Source organism: Trachemys scripta, chromosome 2 (assembly GCF_013100865.1).
Source record: "Trachemys scripta elegans isolate TJP31775 chromosome 2, CAS_Tse_1.0, whole genome shotgun sequence".
Classification (NCBI taxonomy): Eukaryota; Metazoa; Chordata; order Testudines; family Emydidae; genus Trachemys; species Trachemys scripta.
Window position 1 is genome coordinate 46,592,877 of NC_048299.1, and position 17,614 is coordinate 46,610,490.

The window sequence follows — 17,614 nt, forward strand, 5'->3', positions numbered from 1 at the left end:
ACAAAAGAAATAGTATTTTTCAGTTCACCTCATACAAGTACCATAATGCAATCTTTTTGTTGTGAAAGTGCAATGTACAAATGTAGATTTTTTGTTTTGTTTCATAACTGCACTCAAAAACAAAACAATGTAAAACTTCAGAGCCTACAAATCCACTCAGTCCTACTTCTTGTTCAGCCAGTTGCTAAGACAAACAAGTTTGTTTACATTTTCAGGAGATAATGCTGCCCTCTTCTTATTTACAAAGTCACCAGAAAGTGAGAACAGACATCTGCAGCTGGCATTGCAAGATATTTATGGGTCAGATATGCTAAACATTCGTATGCCCCTTCATGCTTCAGCCACCATTCCAGGGGACATGCTTCCATGCTGATGACGCTAATTAAAAAAATAATGCATTAAATTAAATTTGTGACCGAACTCCTTGGGGGAGAATTGTATGTCCCCTGCTCTGTTTTACCCGCATGCTGCCATATATTTCATGTTATAGTTGTCTCGGATGATGACCCAGCACATGTTGTTCATTTTAAGAACACTTGCACTGCAGATTTGACAAAACACAAAGAAGGTATCAATATGAGATTTCTAAAGATAGCTACAGCACTGGACCGAAGGTTTAAGAAGCTGAAGTGCCTTCCAAAAATCTGAGCAGGACAAGGTGTGGAGCATACTTTCAGAAGTCTTAAAAGAACAACAGTCCAATGCAGAAACTGCAGAACCCGAACCACCAAAAAAGAAAATCAACCTTCTGCTGGTGGCATCTGACTCAGATAATTAAAATGAATATGTGTCGGTCCGCACTGCTTTGGATTGTTATTGAGCAGAACCTGTCATCAACATGGACGCGTGTTCCCTGGAATGGTGGTTGACGCATGAAGGGACGCATGAATCTTTAGCGCTTCTGCCATGTAAATATCTTGCAATGCCAGCTACAAAAGTGCCATGAGAATGCCTGTAATCACTTTCAGGTGACATTGTAAACAAGAAGCGGGCAGCATTATCTTCTGCAAATGTAAACAAACTTGTTTGTCTCAGCGATTGGCTGAACAAGCGGTAGGACTGAGTGGACTTGCAGGCTCTAAAATTTTACATTGTTTTATTTTTGAATACAGTTTTTTGCACATAATTCTACATTTGTAAGTTCAACTTTCATGATAAAGAGAGTGCACTTCAGTACTTGAATTAGGTGAATTGAAAAATAATTTTTTTTTGTTTTTTACAGTGCAAATACTTGTAATAAAAATAAATATAAAGTGAGCACTGTACACTTTGTATTCTGTGTTGTAATTGAAATCAATATATTTTAAAATGTAGAAAACATCCAAAAATATTTAAATAAGTGGTATTCCATTACTGTTTAACAGTGTGATTAATCACGATTAATTTTTTTAATCGCTTGACAGCCCTACCTAGAACTATAGAAATGTAGGGCTGGAATTGACTTTGAGGTATCATCATTCTAGTCCATCTCGCTGCACTGAGGAAGGACCAAATATACCTGCACCATTTCTGGTAGGTGTTTATCTAACCTGTTTTAAAAAATCTCCCAATAATGGGGATTCCGCTATCTCCCTGGATAGTCTATCCCAGTTCTTAAGTATCCTTAGAGTTGGAAAGTTTTTGCTAACAGCTAACTGAAATCTCAATTGCTGCAAATTAAGCTGATTACTTTTTGTCCTATCTTCAGTGGACATAGAGAACAACTAATCTTCAGTGGACATAGAGAACAACTAATCACCATCTTCTTTAACTAAAGACTATTATTGGGTCTCCCTTAAGCCTCCTTTTCTAAAAACTAAACATGCCCATTTTTTTTAACCTTTCCTCAGAGGTCAGGTTTTCTAAATCCTTTATTATTTTTGTTACTCTCTTCTGGATTCTCTCCAGTTTGTCCACATCTTTCCTAAAGTGTGGCACTCAAAACAGGACACACTACTCCAGTTGAGGCCTCATTAGTGTCAAATAGAGTTGGACAATTGCCTCCAGTGTCTTACATACGACACTGCTGTTAAAATACCCCATATATTAACATTTTTTGCAACTGCATCACATGCTCTCTTTTGATGCTGTATGGTTCCTCTCTGAGTTACTGGACTTGAATTTGGGGTAGGGGGGACCACAGCTATTTGCATCTAGGGTTGCCAGGTGTCCAGTTTTCAATCTGGTCAGTGGCGCAGCAGGGCTAAGGCAGGCTTCCTACCTGCCCTGGCTCCTCATGGCTCCCGGAAGCAGTGGCATGTCCCCCCTCTGGCTTCTATGGATAGGGACAGCCAGGGGCCTCCACATGTTGCCCCTGCCCCAAGCGCTGACTCTGCAGCTCCCATTGGCCAGGAACCACGGCCAATGGAAGCTGCAGGGTTGGCGCCTGCGGATGGGGCAGTGTGCAGAGCTGCCTGGCTATGCCTCCAGGTAGGAGTTGGAGGGGAGACATGATGCTGCTTCCAGGAGATGCTTGAGGTAAGCACTGCCCGGAGCCTGCACCCCGAATCCCTCGGTCCCAGCCTAGAGCACCCTCCTACACTCCAAAGCCCTCATTCCCAGCCCCACCCGAGAGTCTGTACACCTAGCTGGAGCCCTCCCACCCACTCCCCTGCACCCCACCCCCTGCCCCAGCCTGGAGCCCCCGCCCGTACTCCGAACCCCTCATCTCCATCCCTGAGCCCCCTCCTGCATCTCAAATCCCTCATCCCTGGCCCTATACCAGAGCCTACAACCCCAGCCAGAGCCCTCACCCCCCCGCACTCCAACTGTCTGCCTCAGCCCAGAGCCCCCTCCCACACCATGTACCCCTCATTTCTGGCCCCTCCCTGGAACCCAGACCCCGAGTCCAGAGCCTGTACCCTCTCCCACACCCCCAACCCACTGCCTCAGCCCAGAGCCCCCTCCCATATTCCAAAACCCTTGTATCCATTCCCCCAGCCCAGAGCCCCCTCTTGCACCCAAACCCCTCATCCCTGGCCCCACCCCAGAGCCCATATCCCCAGAATAGCCCTCATCGCCTCCTGCATCCCAACCCACTATCTCAGTCTGGAGCCCCCTCCTACACCCTGAACTCCTCATTTCTGGCCCCACTCCAGAGCCCGCACCCCCAGCCAGAGCTCTCACCCCCTTTTGCACCCCAACCCTCTGAGCCAGCCCAGTGAAAATGAGTGAGTGAGCGACAGAGGGGGATGGAGTGAGCAGGAGGTGGGGCCTCGGGGAAGGGGCAGGGCTTCGGATCAGGGGGCGGGGCAAGGGAGTTCAGTTTTGTGCAGGTAGAAAGTTGGCAACCCTATTTGCATCTTTTAGTTACAATAGCACATTACTGACTGATTGTTTGTATAATTTTCTGCCCATTGTAGCATTGGCAGAGCAGTTACTGTGACCTCCAGATTGTGTTTTATGGAATATGGTAGTTGTTTTCACTTTAGATTGGCTCTTCTTACAGATCTAGGCCCATGGGAATTGTTTTCTAACACAAAGGTCCAAACTTTTTCCCTTGTGCCCCTCTGAATTGTCACATAGCCCTGGTCCCTTGAACCATTAAAGGCCCCCCCACACACACACCTCCCCATTGTGATTTTCACGATCCGTTTGTCTCAAACTGATTCAATCAGTAGCTGCTATGATTCCATTTTCCTTCTAAAATTGTTTTGCTTTTGAATACAGTGCCTCCACCCTCAGGTTAACCTCTTGCTGCGGTGATGGCATGGGTGGGACAGATGCATATCTTGAGCACTCAGCTGCCTGATGGGTTATAGAGTATAGCTGAAAGAAGACACGTTTTTGGATGCTTTTGTAATAACTCTTTTATAGCTTTTATTTTTAATTCCTCTGATCACCAGTTATGTCAGAAAAGGGTGTCAAATGATGGCAGATGTTCTTAGCACCTAATAATTATAATTAAGTTTTTCTTTTCTGATCTCTCCCTTTCCCAGTGTCTGTAGTCTTCTCATCCACCAAGCCCCTGTGCTGTGTTCTTTTCATGCACTTGAAACCACTGTAGCTTGCACTCTTGGTGACTCAGCTTTTATTTGCAATCAGGGGTTGGCACCACCATGTTGCGCGATGGACATTTGACAAAGTTACCATACTTAGTGACAGACATTGGAAGGGGTTATGTCATTCAGTCATTCAATTTTTTGAAAAATTACCATGGACCTCAGAATTTTTACCACAGACATTTGTGTCTGTGTATAGACACATTGCTGACCCCTGTTTGCAATACTTTATTTTTAGTCAGTTCCTTATCTAGTAGAGTAGAAGAGCACAATTTGACTAGTTAAACAGAGTATTAGGATGTCACACTCCTTTCTGAGGGTCTGTTTCACTGGGGCTAGATGTGAGTCAATAAGAAAAGGAAGAGGGCAGATCCCAATCTGTTTTAGTGATATAAGTACTAGGAGAATGTTTATTTTGGTAAACGGATGTGATTCAGGGCAGTGTATGTCCTCGCTCATCTCTCCTCTTTGGATACAGCAAAGGTCTTTCAGAAGAAAGTAATAAAGCAAAATTTCTAATCTACTAAAGTCACTACAATTCAGTAGGGCTCAGTTGCCCTATCATTAAGTTAATATATTTGACAGGTTCTGCACAGTGATGTTGTTGTGCTATTGCTCAGGTTTCAAGTTGCCAGCATTTAATTGTATTACTGGTTTCACAAATGATAGGGTCTTCTTAAAGTGTTAGTATAAAAAGCAGACGTGGTGTTATTGCCTGTAATAGTTTTCACTGACAGCAGATTTTTCTTGATTGTGTACAAAGTTTTTTTTAAAAAAATCACTTTTAAAGAGCTGCTTTAGTTACCAACTTAACTTGCACACAGTTCAGTTTGCTGAGCCAATAAGGAATACATTTAAAATGATATCCAAATCATAGTGAAAACTCAGGATCCATTGGAAGGAAAATAAATTGGTCATAAGAACTCGGGCAAGGGTTCCAGAAAATTAATCTCTCCTTCCACCTAAGTCATTAAAAGAAACTTCCACTTATCTGTATTATTACTCTGAAATTTGAATGTCAGAAATCAAATTGCACACTCCTCGGGAGGGATAACCATTCATTACATTTAGGATCTAAATGACAGAAGAGAAATGCATTATGCAGGCTCGGTTAGACATTCACAGTACAGTAGGTGCCGGAGGTGAAAGATTTTATTCTAATAAAGAAATTGTTAATTACTTTTGTCTACTGGAAAATGTGATGAGGACAGTCTGAAGAATTGGTGAGAGTGCAGTTGTATGCATATATGGTAGAAACCGCATATATGTTTCTTATTCTATGAGATTGGCATCATCTGATAGAGACGTACAGTCTCTCCCTATAAAACAATCCAATGTCAGATGCTAAAATACCCTATACAACGTTTCTGAAAGTGTGTGAAAGCAGTGGGAATTTCCAGCTGTAGATCACAACTAGGGCAGCTGAGATTAGAAATAGGTGAAATTTTGTAATATAGCACTAGGGAAACGTATAAACTAGCTACCATACTCCGTTGCAGCTCCTAGAATGTACAAGATAAGGAAGATTACCATTGAATGACAAGAGAGTACCACACATCATTTATTACATTTCCTCCCATAGTTACCATGATGTCGTCATCAGAACCTCTTGGCATGTGGGTCTAATCTTCTAGTTCAGTTCATTGTAATGGGATGGATTGTACTTTAAGGTGCTGTCGTGAGTTGTGCAGAGGGAGCTGCACTACAGCTAGTACCACAGGAAGGATTCTGGCTTACTCAGCTGACTTTCTCTGGGAACTCTGGGGTACCGTGATACAGCAGGACCTTTGCTGCCCTTTAAATGGAAACATCATGAAATGTCTGATGTACTTCCTGTGTCCAGCTTGGCCATATGACAATGGAGCCTTAGACTCACCTTCATCCCATTCAGCTAGGACTAATGCTGACACTAGCCTCACATAGTGTCTGAGCTGTCTCGTCACATTATGGCTAGATCCTCTACAGGCACATAAGAGGACTGGAGTGAGGGAGGTCTCTTGCAATCTTTTTCCTCCTTTAGTGCCTGCCCAGGGACAGACACAATCTGATCCTCCATATTCAAAGCACGTACATACATTAGATGTGTATAAAGCCCTAAAGTTCCAAAGATTCTCTATGCCAACATTCTGCTATCCTATAAATATAAGAAGACACCTTAGGGACAATATGAGGCAGTTGCTTTTAAGTCTCTGTACATCTGACCTAGAAAGTGAGAAATATTTTTCAGTGCCTGCCAGTTATAAAGTCAGAATGGTCTATATTAATTAGAATCAATTGCAAGCCTTTAGTGTGTGAGCTTGTGAAAGTCCTCATGCAGTTCAGTCCTCTGGATCTTTGATTATTTTTCTCATTAGCAAGTTTCTTCATGCTATAAATTGGAGGAGACGGGGAGGTTGCCATTCCCAAAGGAAGGCTTTATAAAATGTCTTAGAAACATGAGCTCTAGCTGCATTCAGTAAGCCCATCTACACTTATTACACTGCTAAACTAAAGTTTAGCAAGAAAAACAGATATTTTTTCTGAGTAACATATTAGTTATATTAGACTTGTGGTTATCTCTAACTATTCACATTGATTTAGGGGTAATTCTGTCTTACTTCCAGACTCTCTCTAGTCTTCTGAAAGAGAAAAAGCTTCCTTGCTCAATAACCTTCACAAATAATTTGGGTGATTAGCATGCCTGGAGTCAACTTGCCTAAACTCAAAGTCCTATCTAGAAGGAATCCTCAGCTAGGATTTTTAGTGGTATATTTTAGAACAACATTGGGAATATTGGTTCATGATCAGACACCTCTTTTTCTAGATTTAACAGTGTCAGAAGGATGACTGGAGGATTAAAATATCAATTCTAGTTTGCAAGTGTCTAAGAAAATGTATATTTGAGTCTAGTATTTGGGTATTAGAGATGTAGAACTTTGTATGTTTTGGCTTTGCTAAAATCTGCAATAGATGTTAGTAGACACAGATTAAAAAGCTGACTAAAAGTTAGCATCATTTGTATTAAAGCAATTTATAGTGGATAAAGACTTCCCAAGTAAGACACCTGAGACCAAGATGAAAGATGCTTGTAACATTTTGTGCCAGGTTTGTGGCTTTATTCCTAGTTGTGATTGCAGAAATCATGCATGAAGGCCATGAATGCATGGATCACCATAGTCAGGTCTGCATCTGAAAGGATGAGTGTACTCTTCTGGATAGTTGTAGGTGAAAATGGGTGGTTTTGTCACCATAGTTATTTGGGCATCTGCAAGCACTGAAGGTTATAAGCCTAAAACTAATCATTCAAAGGAAGGGCTGTGAAAAGCTCCCATCTTGGCTTCAGACCTAAAATTTCCAATTATTTTTTCAAAACAAGTTAAATTAGCAGCTACACAACAAAGATAATAAAAGAATTATATTATTAATTGTGAAACCACAGCAATAAATCACTTTAGTCTTAAAGTAAATCCATTCACTTGTTTAACGGGGCAAGCCACGTTTTAGCAGAATGGAAAGCTGTCCTCACACAAAATTTCACTCTAGTTTAATTAAATCATGCCAACATCACATACTTAGTTAAACTGGTGCAACCTCTGCATGTAGACAAGTCTTTCTTTTCTGAAGCACAAGGAAAACAAGAACCCTCAATGTTAATTTCATGTTTAGTATGGTAAAATCTCACTCTCCATTTTGGTCTAGATCCTACTTATCTTATTCACACAAATAGTCCCTTTAGTACAATGTCTATAATGCCATGTCTGTTTTGTAGATTCTGAGGATGACCAAAAGGAACGGTATTTTTAAGGCAAGAGATTACAGAATGGTGATTTTGAAGAAAGCCACTAATTCTCAAGAGCAGCCATCAAGCCACACAGCCTTGTAGCCCACCGTTCTGTAAATTGCTGAAATTCTTCTGTTTCTGAAGTCTTCTTCTTCAGTTCAATAATGTCTGATGACGATGAAGGCACCAACCTACATGTTATCTGTTTGATTCCCCTGAAGGGCTGTAGTGTTCTTTTCCTTCTGTGGCTCCTGATGGCTGGCAAAAGGCCAATGATGCAGTTTTTTTATGGGACCTTATCCAAAGCCCATTAAAGTTAATGAAAAGAATCCCATTAATTCAATGTGCTTTAAATCTGGCCCCTGCAATTCCTTTACAATCAGGGAGACAAGGACATATTAGCTTTCTGAGATATTTTGGCATAGACATGAAAAGTACAGTGGCTAAAATATTCTAAGCTTTCTTTTCTCACCCAGCTTATTCTTGGGGTTTAAACATAAAAATAAGATTGAAGACTTGATACATATCTGAAGGGAAAGTGTTCAAGCGACATTACAGATTCCTGTGCGACAGGAGCAAACAAACCAATGGCTTCTTTACAGACCGGTATAATGTAATCCTGTCTCCTTCATGCACATGCTTTTTATTAATCCAGTTTCAAAATGACAGTCTACAGTTTGTGACACTTACAGTAAGTCTTTGTAGATTTGTGGGCTCAGCAAAAGCTTCTAACTGTTTGACCTTCCGTGCTAGCAGATACAGCATGCTGTTGACAGTAACCCTGCTGATAAATTAACATAAATGTCAAGACCAGAATTTTCGGTAGCAATAGGATATAAATTAGATCAACGTTAGAATGATAACTTGTGTGGTATAATTAAACAGATTGGGCCAATTTAATTGCTGACTTACATTAATAGGACTCCATGGGACATAAGTCAGCAAGGAATTTAGCCCACTATATCTACCTTCTTTCTTTAAACCATATTTAAAATGGTTTAGTTCTAGTCTGAATTCAAAATGGGCTTCAAAGCCAATTTAAATGTAGCCCCACAGTTTATCTATGATTTTACCAGAATGCAGAAATATATAAATCTCCATCTTCTTTGTAAATAGTCCCTTTTAAAAACATATATATATTTTTTTAGCACACACACTCTCTTTTGTTCAGAGCTATTACTATTGCTAAAGGCTCCAGGCTGCCAAGAGATAGTGCTTCTCTCACAGGGAGGTCCCTTCACTCTTTTTATTGGTTGAGATTGGAAGTCAGGGCGTCCATCTGTTTGGAAGTGTAATTATAATCCAAAGTGCATGACTGTGCTCCAACACCCTTTTCCCTTAGATAAGACTGGCAAAGTGCAATTGGTCTCCAAAAAAGAGCGCATATGGTGTGAAGGTGATGATTTAAAGGCAGAGCAGCCATTGAGGCAAACTGTACTTTTCCATTTCTGAAGAACAGCTTTTGCTCTTCTGTTCCTTCATAGATTAGCTGTTTTGAATAGACATTAACTTTTTAAATTGTGAAAGTAAATAAAAAAGATCATTGCCAAAAAAACACAAAGTTATAAAAATACCAAAATTATAGTAAACCGCAGTTAACAGAATGAACTGGAATAAAAAAAAATATGTATCAAACATCTGGAATACCATTTCTCAATAACACCTTTCTATTATAGTGTTGAGCAATAAGAAATTTAAAATAGAAGTTTTAGCGAAATTATGGCACGTACAAAAAACAAAGCTATTTTTACACCTCCAGAACTCCATCAAAGAAGATTTCTGTAGCTAAATCAACAATTGGCTCAACTATACATTCATCTTTTTCATTATGATCTGGAGAGCTTTCAAATCTAAATAAGAGTTAAAACCACATAGTAAATGGTATTATTGAATGTGCAATAAGTCAAAGGAGAAGAAGATAGGTAGCAATGGTTACCTTCATAATGAAAAAGTACATTCAATCATGTACTTTAAAAGTAGTCTGTGTTCCTGGTGTCTTTTAAAATACATTTCACAGTAAGCTTATTCTTACATAAATTATTTTTTTTAAATAGATTATTTTGATGTCATCTGTTTTTCAATGTATTCCTTTAATTTGCAGATGCACCATAATTTAAAGTACTTATTGGTCTGAGCCTTGTGGAAATTTTGACCCAGATCTGAACTTTGTGATATGGGACCAGCTCTGCATCACAGCAGAAGCAAAAACTGGTGTTCCATGCAATGTTTTTCTTATTGATCGATCTCTTTTCCTGCTCCATTCACAATGAAAAACAATAACTACGGGCTCTCCAAGTATTGCAACAAGTAGCTGTCATGGCAAATTCAGTCTTTGTTGGCTCTTAAGAAAGGCCAACAGGGAGCTCAGAGGGGGAGCATGAGATATGTATGCCCATGATCCCAATAGCACTGGATTGGGAATGCATGGGCCTCCAGAGACAGGAGGGAAGAGGTGCCTCACAGGTCTGGGCGGGGCATTTTGCAGGGTCTACCCACTGCCACCAGCTGTTGGGACAAGAGAAATGAGAATAACCATTTTTCCTTTGATTTTAAGGCCACTTTCTGCTCTAGAGGGCCAAGGTGCCTCAGTGCTTAGTCTGTCACATATGCTGCCCTCCTCCATATCCTGTCTCTTGTGTTTGAATTTAGCAAATTGCCATGTGAAGCATTATGGGATATGCCTCAGATCTATGGAAAAACTCATTGCAGCCTTACCTATGGAGTCATGACCAGCTCCTCCATAATATAGTTAGGATTAGGTGGTAATAATATTTCCACCCTTGAGAGACCATTTTAGGACAGGACATATTACTTTTGCTGGGAGTGTCATAAATGAAACATATGAATATTGCAGTTCAGCTCTTCCTTTTGGAGTCACTGCACTGTCAGTAGTTTTTCCATTTACTAGGAAAGCAAAGCAGCTCTTGATGACAAGAAATGACAGACCAGAGTGTGTGCTTTCCTCCTGTCCTGCTCCAAGGCCTAATTTGCAATGCTGTGGTGTGATTGTCTGCCCTACCAGAGGCCCCTTTGGAAGGCTAGCTTTTCCATTGTTTCAATGTGTAGCTTCTCTGAAAGCACAGATTTTCAGGCTAGTGACCTGGGAGAAGAAGAGAAGCTGTGCAGAATAAACATTCTGCAATATCAGCAATTGAAGTAACAACTTGGTTTCAGCTTCAGGGAGGGACAGCTGCAATAATGGTTCCACCATGTTGCACAAAGGATTAAGTGTTGGATGATATTTGAATCTGATTGTGTCAGTGATATTTGGTGCTTATACATTTCATTTTTATCCTGTGGATTTAAACTTTAGTAGGATCTTTAATATCACTGACTTTGGAGATTTTCCTCTTATACTACTGTCAAAGCCTGATCCAAAGCTCATTGAAGTCAGTTGAGAGATTGCCACTGAATTCAGTGGGCTTTGGACCAGATCTTCAGTGTTTAAATACTGTATTTTCTTCAGTGGAGCTATCTAAAATATTTCAAATTTGGACCTGGGAATATCTGGGAAAGCAAATAGTTCATCACCAGAGTAATAACAAAGTATAACAAAGAAACCTACATAAAAACCAGTAAGATTATATGATTGGAATAAGAGCTTCTGGAGGTGTGGTTCAATAGTACATGGTAGCACTATGGGGTCCATCTTTTCTTTTGTAGTAGCAATACAAAATTGAGTATTCCTTTGCTCAGACATCTCTCACGTCCCATCGTGACTTGTGCAATTGTTTCTAGTAGTCTTACTAAATCCCTGCTCTGAATTAGGGAGTGACAAATGCCAGGGCCCAATTACTAGTAATGTCAAGAAGCAGAAAAATATCATATACAACTAGACCATACTGACCATCTGATCCTGTTCTCTTCTTCCCTGTAGTCTTTTTGCAGGTGGGAGAGAATGGAGACTAGTTGAAGGATCAGTTATGACTTTTTTTTTCTACTAACTGGTGAAGGAATGTCAGCATCTAAGGGTATGTCTATACTGCAATGAAAAACCCATAGATGGCCCATGCTAGTTGACTTGGCTCACGGGGTTTGGGCTAAGGGCTGTTTAACTGCCGTGAAGATGTTCAGGCTGAAGCCTGGGCTCTAGGACCCTGTGAGGTGAGAAGCTCCCACAGCTTTGGCTGCAGACTAAGCCTGACAGTCTTCACTGCAGTTAAATAGCCCCTGAGCCCGAGCCAGCTGGCACGGGCAAGACAAGGGTGTCTAATTTCAATGTAGACGTACCCTAAATGCGCAGTCCTGAATTTCAGTCATGACAGATAGACATGATGCCTGTAGAGTAGTAATTGAGTTCATATTATTAGGTAAATGCAGAATATTAACATGTGGAATTCTGCTGGAAGAGTTTGAAAATAATTCAATTTAGTTAGGCATAACCCAACTTGGACCCACACTTGTACCTTTCCTATTAAGTTGCAGCCATGATCTAAAAAGCCTCATTCCTTACATGCAGCTTCTTGTTCAAGGAAAGCTGAAGAACAATTCATATTTGATAACGGCTACACTGTTTTTTAGCCTACAAACAACCAAGGGCAGCAATTGCTCAGCAAACATGTCACAGGAAGATTGATAGCGGGGCTATTGTTTGTCACTGTGTGGGAGACTTATGTAATGAACTTCTTTGAAACAATGTAGTGCAGTCTGACTAAAATAACGTCTGCACTTTCTGAATGATGGGAATGGCCTGATCTGGCTCAGTTCTGAGCAGCTCTCTTGAACTGAACTCATTGAGCCCTCATTTGTGGAGTTTCCTGTAAATTCCTCGCTTTGTGTGCGTGTTTGATTCACCCACAGAAGAAACAAGCTGTTCACAGCTCAAAACCAATGGATCTCAGGAGACCGATGGAAGCAAGGGCATCTGCAAGGAAGCCCCATATTTCCATTCCAGCTTTCACTTCACCCACTCTACGCCATCTCTCAGACAGTGGGTTCTGGCAATCTATTTTTGTAGATTTTAAGGCCAGAAGTGACAATTAGATCATCTAGTCAGATCTCCTGTATAACACAGGACATAGAACTTCATCTGGTTACTCTCGTACTGAGCCCAATAACTTTTATCCCCTGGAATGTTCACTTGCAGGGGTGTTTCATACACCAGGCTAAAATGGGTAAGTTACTGCTTAACTTCCCAATTGTTTGTGCTGAAGTGGGATGATGGCATCAAGTGACCACTCCTTGGCCACACGCTTTCTGTATCCTCTAAGATATGCACACTGTAGAAGAGTAGAATGATTCTGAAACCAAATATTACCATACAAATAAATCAGTATTAAAATAATTCTGCAAAAAATGACCTCTCAATATATGTTGTGGGCCTTGTTCTGATTTCAATTGCACTCCACTCATCTTGGCTATTTTTTAATGTAAATAAAATGAAAATATGAATTGAGACTTCATTTTTTCCCATGTAAATGTTTTTTCATGACTGAACTTGGTGAAAAGTGCCTTGAAAATGGAAATGTCATGGATATGATCCAAATTCCATTAGAATCGTTAGAAAGTTTCTCACTGGACTTCAGTGGGTTACGTCCTCAGAATAGGTCCAGTGTGGTAGAAGCAGTGTTAACTCCCTGCCTTGCTCCAACAATGCATCCTGCTGACCTGCAAATAACACTTCTAGACACAAAATTGGTCTTTGAGCCTGTAAAATCTGCACTACATCCTTCCCCTTCCCCCAATTTTTGGCATATACAAGGGTCAAGGCTAATGTCAATTTGAATTTAGGAAAGAAATCATTACTAGTCCTTTTCTTTGTGAAGAAAACCCTGAAAAAGTAAGTCAAGCCCTAGATTTAAAAGGTTGCCACTGATTTTTCATGGAGCTCTTAGGACACTCATGGTGTCCCCTACAGAGGTCCAAGAAGGCTCAGGCTTAGTGCTAATATTCATGAGAATGCTCAAAGATTCCTCCAAGTAGCAAGAAGTAGCAAGGGACAATTCTAGACCCTGGCTTATTTGGAATATTGTCCCTTGTAAAATGTTCTGTCTTTGCTTTGTCTTTGTCTATGCACAGAAATTTTTTACACACAATAATTTAGGCTCTATTTGTTCTGGAGCAGGAAATTAGTGACCTGACACCTCACTTCCTGCAGACTCAAGTTTGGCAGTGCCCCAAAGAATCATCTTACTAACCATCCCTCAAACCTTGTGGCCAGTTCTGTGCACAGTGGTAGGATCGCAGTGGATGGAGGTCTGCTACATTTTTGAGCGGAGGTTGAAAAATTGTTTTCCATACCCACCCAAAACTACTAAAGCTGGCTTTGTCTCAGGGGGTGGAATGTTATTTTTAAACATTTATATTAGTGTCTAGAGGCCTCAAATCAAGGTCAGGATCCCATAGTGTCCCATACACATAAAGTGACATAGTTCTAGATCTGAGGAACTTGAAATTTAAGAGGATGGGGGGGGGGGGCGTTGAGTCTTTTGTTCATAACCTGGATTGTAAACTGTTTATGGCAGAAATTGTCTCCACTACGTTTGTACTGTATGTAAGGAATGAGACCCTGCTCTCTGATTGTGGCCTGCAGATGCTATTGTAATAACAATAAAGCTGGTATCACTCTGTTGGGTCTTTCAACTGTTGCACCTATAAGTATCAATTGTAGTGGTGTCTTTTATGATTTTGACACCTGTCCAACTCCTAGCTGGATGGAGAGCTCAGAACTTCCTTCCTTCAAGACACCAAATGGCTATTAGATGGTAACAGTTCACAACTACCTCTGACCTGGTGCTAATTTGGACAGACCTAGATGGTCTATAGCCCTTGAGCATTCTGTTGCTAAGCTCACATTTTAATCACACTGTAATGGAATTCTCCCTAATGGAATATTGGTTGTCTCTTGGGAAATTTGACAGGTCTGAAAGTGGATGGAGAAAAGAGAATATCTGACTCAAACAAGCTACATATATATCTTTTCTCTAAGTGTTTGGAAAACATGGGTGTGCAAATATAAGTGGCCCCAAGGTAGCCATAACATTAAAAATTGGCACTTACTCATGAAATCACACTATGTGTTACTGCCCTTGGCAGCATTTCAGGGGTCATTTTCACACAGATGGCTTGTGTTTAGTAATCTCTGTAGTGCATTAGGCACTGAGATTTTTTCCTACCATCAGACATTCAAATCTTTACCTGCATTGCAGGGACAAATTTCACTCTTCACTAATGTCTCGATACTTCTCTGCCTGTTTTACAACATCCTATCTTAGGCAGACAAGATAGGCTCCTGCTCTAGAAAAGTCTCCTAGAATAATTCTGAGATACATCACAAAATCTCTGGACAACAACATCTGTGTTGCACATCTCCCATTACAGCTCATGGGAGTGAATGCCCTTGCATCATACCAAATCTATATATCTTCTTGTTATAATTCTTCATCGTTTGTACATGTTTATGGGTATGAGATTCATTGATTGGTTGGTTGTTTTTCATTTTGACATGTCAGAGTACAGCACATGTCCTTGCTCCCCTCCCCAGAGAGTGGTTGACATTGGCATCAGAGTGATGAGCTTATACTTATAGTAGGTTGCAGCATTTATATGAATTGAGACAGTTTCTTCAGATTATACATTAGCAGAGGTTGCCATTTTGTGGTAGGTAATGTGCATAAATCTGCATTGGATGATATGATTTGTACTGGGTGAACATGGTAAAAGAATATTCTGTGTACAGCTTTGAAATCTGGATTCAAATAGGGTTGGATCAAAAAAGGTGGGGAGCTCACCAATTTAGGGGCCATTATGATGTAGTGACATCAGATAAGTTAGTTGTTTTTGTGAAGGAGAAGGAGGCTTGTTTCACTTTGTTTTAACATCTGCTAATGAAGACCATGCATAGTCTAATGCTTAAATCACAGGAAAGGGAGTTAGGAAGACTTGGGTTCTCTGCCTGCCTCTGCCACAGACTGGCAATTTACGTGGGCCAACATTTTTAAGAGGTGTCTCAAATTGGGAAGCCAAAAATCAAGACACCTGGAATGAGTGGCCACTTTTGAAAGTTTTGGCCTGAACCTCTTGGCATATCAATTCCTTCGTTTATAAATTGGGGGATTATACCACTTCACAAGAATGCAGAGAGTCTTACTAGGGATGGTAAAGTGATCTGACCTCAGATGGAAAGTTTCATTGTGCTATATTATGAAATCTTCAGCTAAGGCTGCATTCCTGGATTACTCATCTATTCTTTGATAGCACAGTGCTTCCATCATAAAGAAAAATCAGTGGCAGGTAATTATATTGAAATAATTAAAAAAAAAAAAAAGTCAGGATAGATTCTTATATGGTGAAAAAAATACTTGTTTGTTTACCTTGTCCCACAAAATATTAAACATTATAATTTGTGATACAGGACATCACAAAAAAGACGTTAACTTGTATATAATGGTTTATTGTCAGTTTCAGAAGACATATTAAGGGCTAAATTCTTCAGTGAGGTTTCACAGGGAGAGTTCAAGTACATCATGTCATACATCCCATCATTGTAACCTCTGATAAGTGCCTACTGCAAATCTTACAGCTTATTGTGAGTACACAGGGAACAGCTAGTGAGTCTGTAAATTGTTTGGAGATCCAAATTACACATTTTTATTAAGTAAATTTTGGAAAAAAAAAAAAAAAGGCCTCAGACTGAAAGTCTCTTTCCTTTGTTTACTAGTACAATGTACTCCAGTTCTATGTAATTTTAATAAATTACCTGCTCTTGTAGTCTAGCATCAAACCTTGTTTGACATTAATTGTGGCTCTCAGTTGTACTTTGAGGTGTGCCCTGTGTATGTACTGTATACAGCATGTAATTAATGAGATGAGCTTTTTTTCATCCTTTCAGTTAATTCTCTATGTTCTTTTTTTCCTTTGTGCTGCACGGCTGATAACTACCTTAGGACCCTGCAGTGGGACACAGACCCCTCAGTGCTGCAGCTCCAGTCTGACTCTGAACTTGGGTATATATCAGCTCTTTTGTTCATTTTATTATTTCTTTGCAAGAGTTATGTTGAAATTTGCTTCCCAATTGAGCTGCTTTTGTGTGGGTTTAATTTATTATTATTATTATTGTTTTGGTGAATCTAAAGTACCATAATTTAAGTTTTCTTTTGTTAGTTTCACCAGTGATATTAAGCTTTGGCAGAGAAATTTTTTTAATGAGGAAACTGGGAAAAAAAGCCTATAAAAAGATGACCTGCAATTTCTGCTGTCCGATAACAATAACCAACATTACCATTTCATTATGGATGAAATGTTGTTATAGTGGCACTTTAACTGAAAATGTAATATATGCAGTTAATTATACCAATGTCTAGTTAGTATTGGTTAATTCTGACTTGTCATACTGAATTACTCACAGGATGCTCCCCTATCCCCATCTTTACCATAGTTAAAGTTAAAGTTGTTTCTCTTAGACCGTAATAATCACACCTTCTCCTTCCTTAAGAGTTAATAACGTGAACAATTATATTTGTACCCTCAGCAAATAAAACTATCACTTTCACAGCCCCAGAGTCATTTTGCTTTTTAATTGAATCTATGTCAGTTAAGGTTTGTTTACTTATAATTAGGCTGAAATAAATACTTTTTCTAGCTTGGGGTACTTTTGCCATGTGCTTGTGAAAAAGTTAACTGCTTTGAGTAACTGAAACTAACCACTATCAATGGGTGGCGTGTATATTTTTTTTAAAAGGGTTAAATTTATTTAGTATGAAAGGTGTCTATTGTTGTACAATAGTGAAATCCATATTATGGAGTATTTTTATAATGGACCAATCAGCGGAAATCAGTTTTAGCCAATGACACATGAAACTCCAAATATTTCCTAATTCCCCTAACGTTAGCATCACACTGGAGATGGAACTGAAGTTCAAAGTGAAAATATGGC

General features: G+C 39.9%; 1 protein-coding gene across 3 annotated transcripts in view; it reads left to right on the forward strand.

Annotated features, from left to right (window-relative positions):
- Positions 1-17,614, forward strand: part of DYNC1I1 (dynein cytoplasmic 1 intermediate chain 1) — a 245,094-nt gene that overhangs the window by 33,829 nt on the left and 193,651 nt on the right. For all 3 annotated transcript variants that reach the window (XM_034760492.1, XM_034760494.1, XM_034760493.1), the window contains exon 5: positions 16,626-16,685. In XM_034760492.1, coding sequence (XP_034616383.1) covers positions 16,626-16,685 — 60 coding nt within the window. The remainder of the gene's footprint in view (positions 1-16,625; positions 16,686-17,614) is intronic.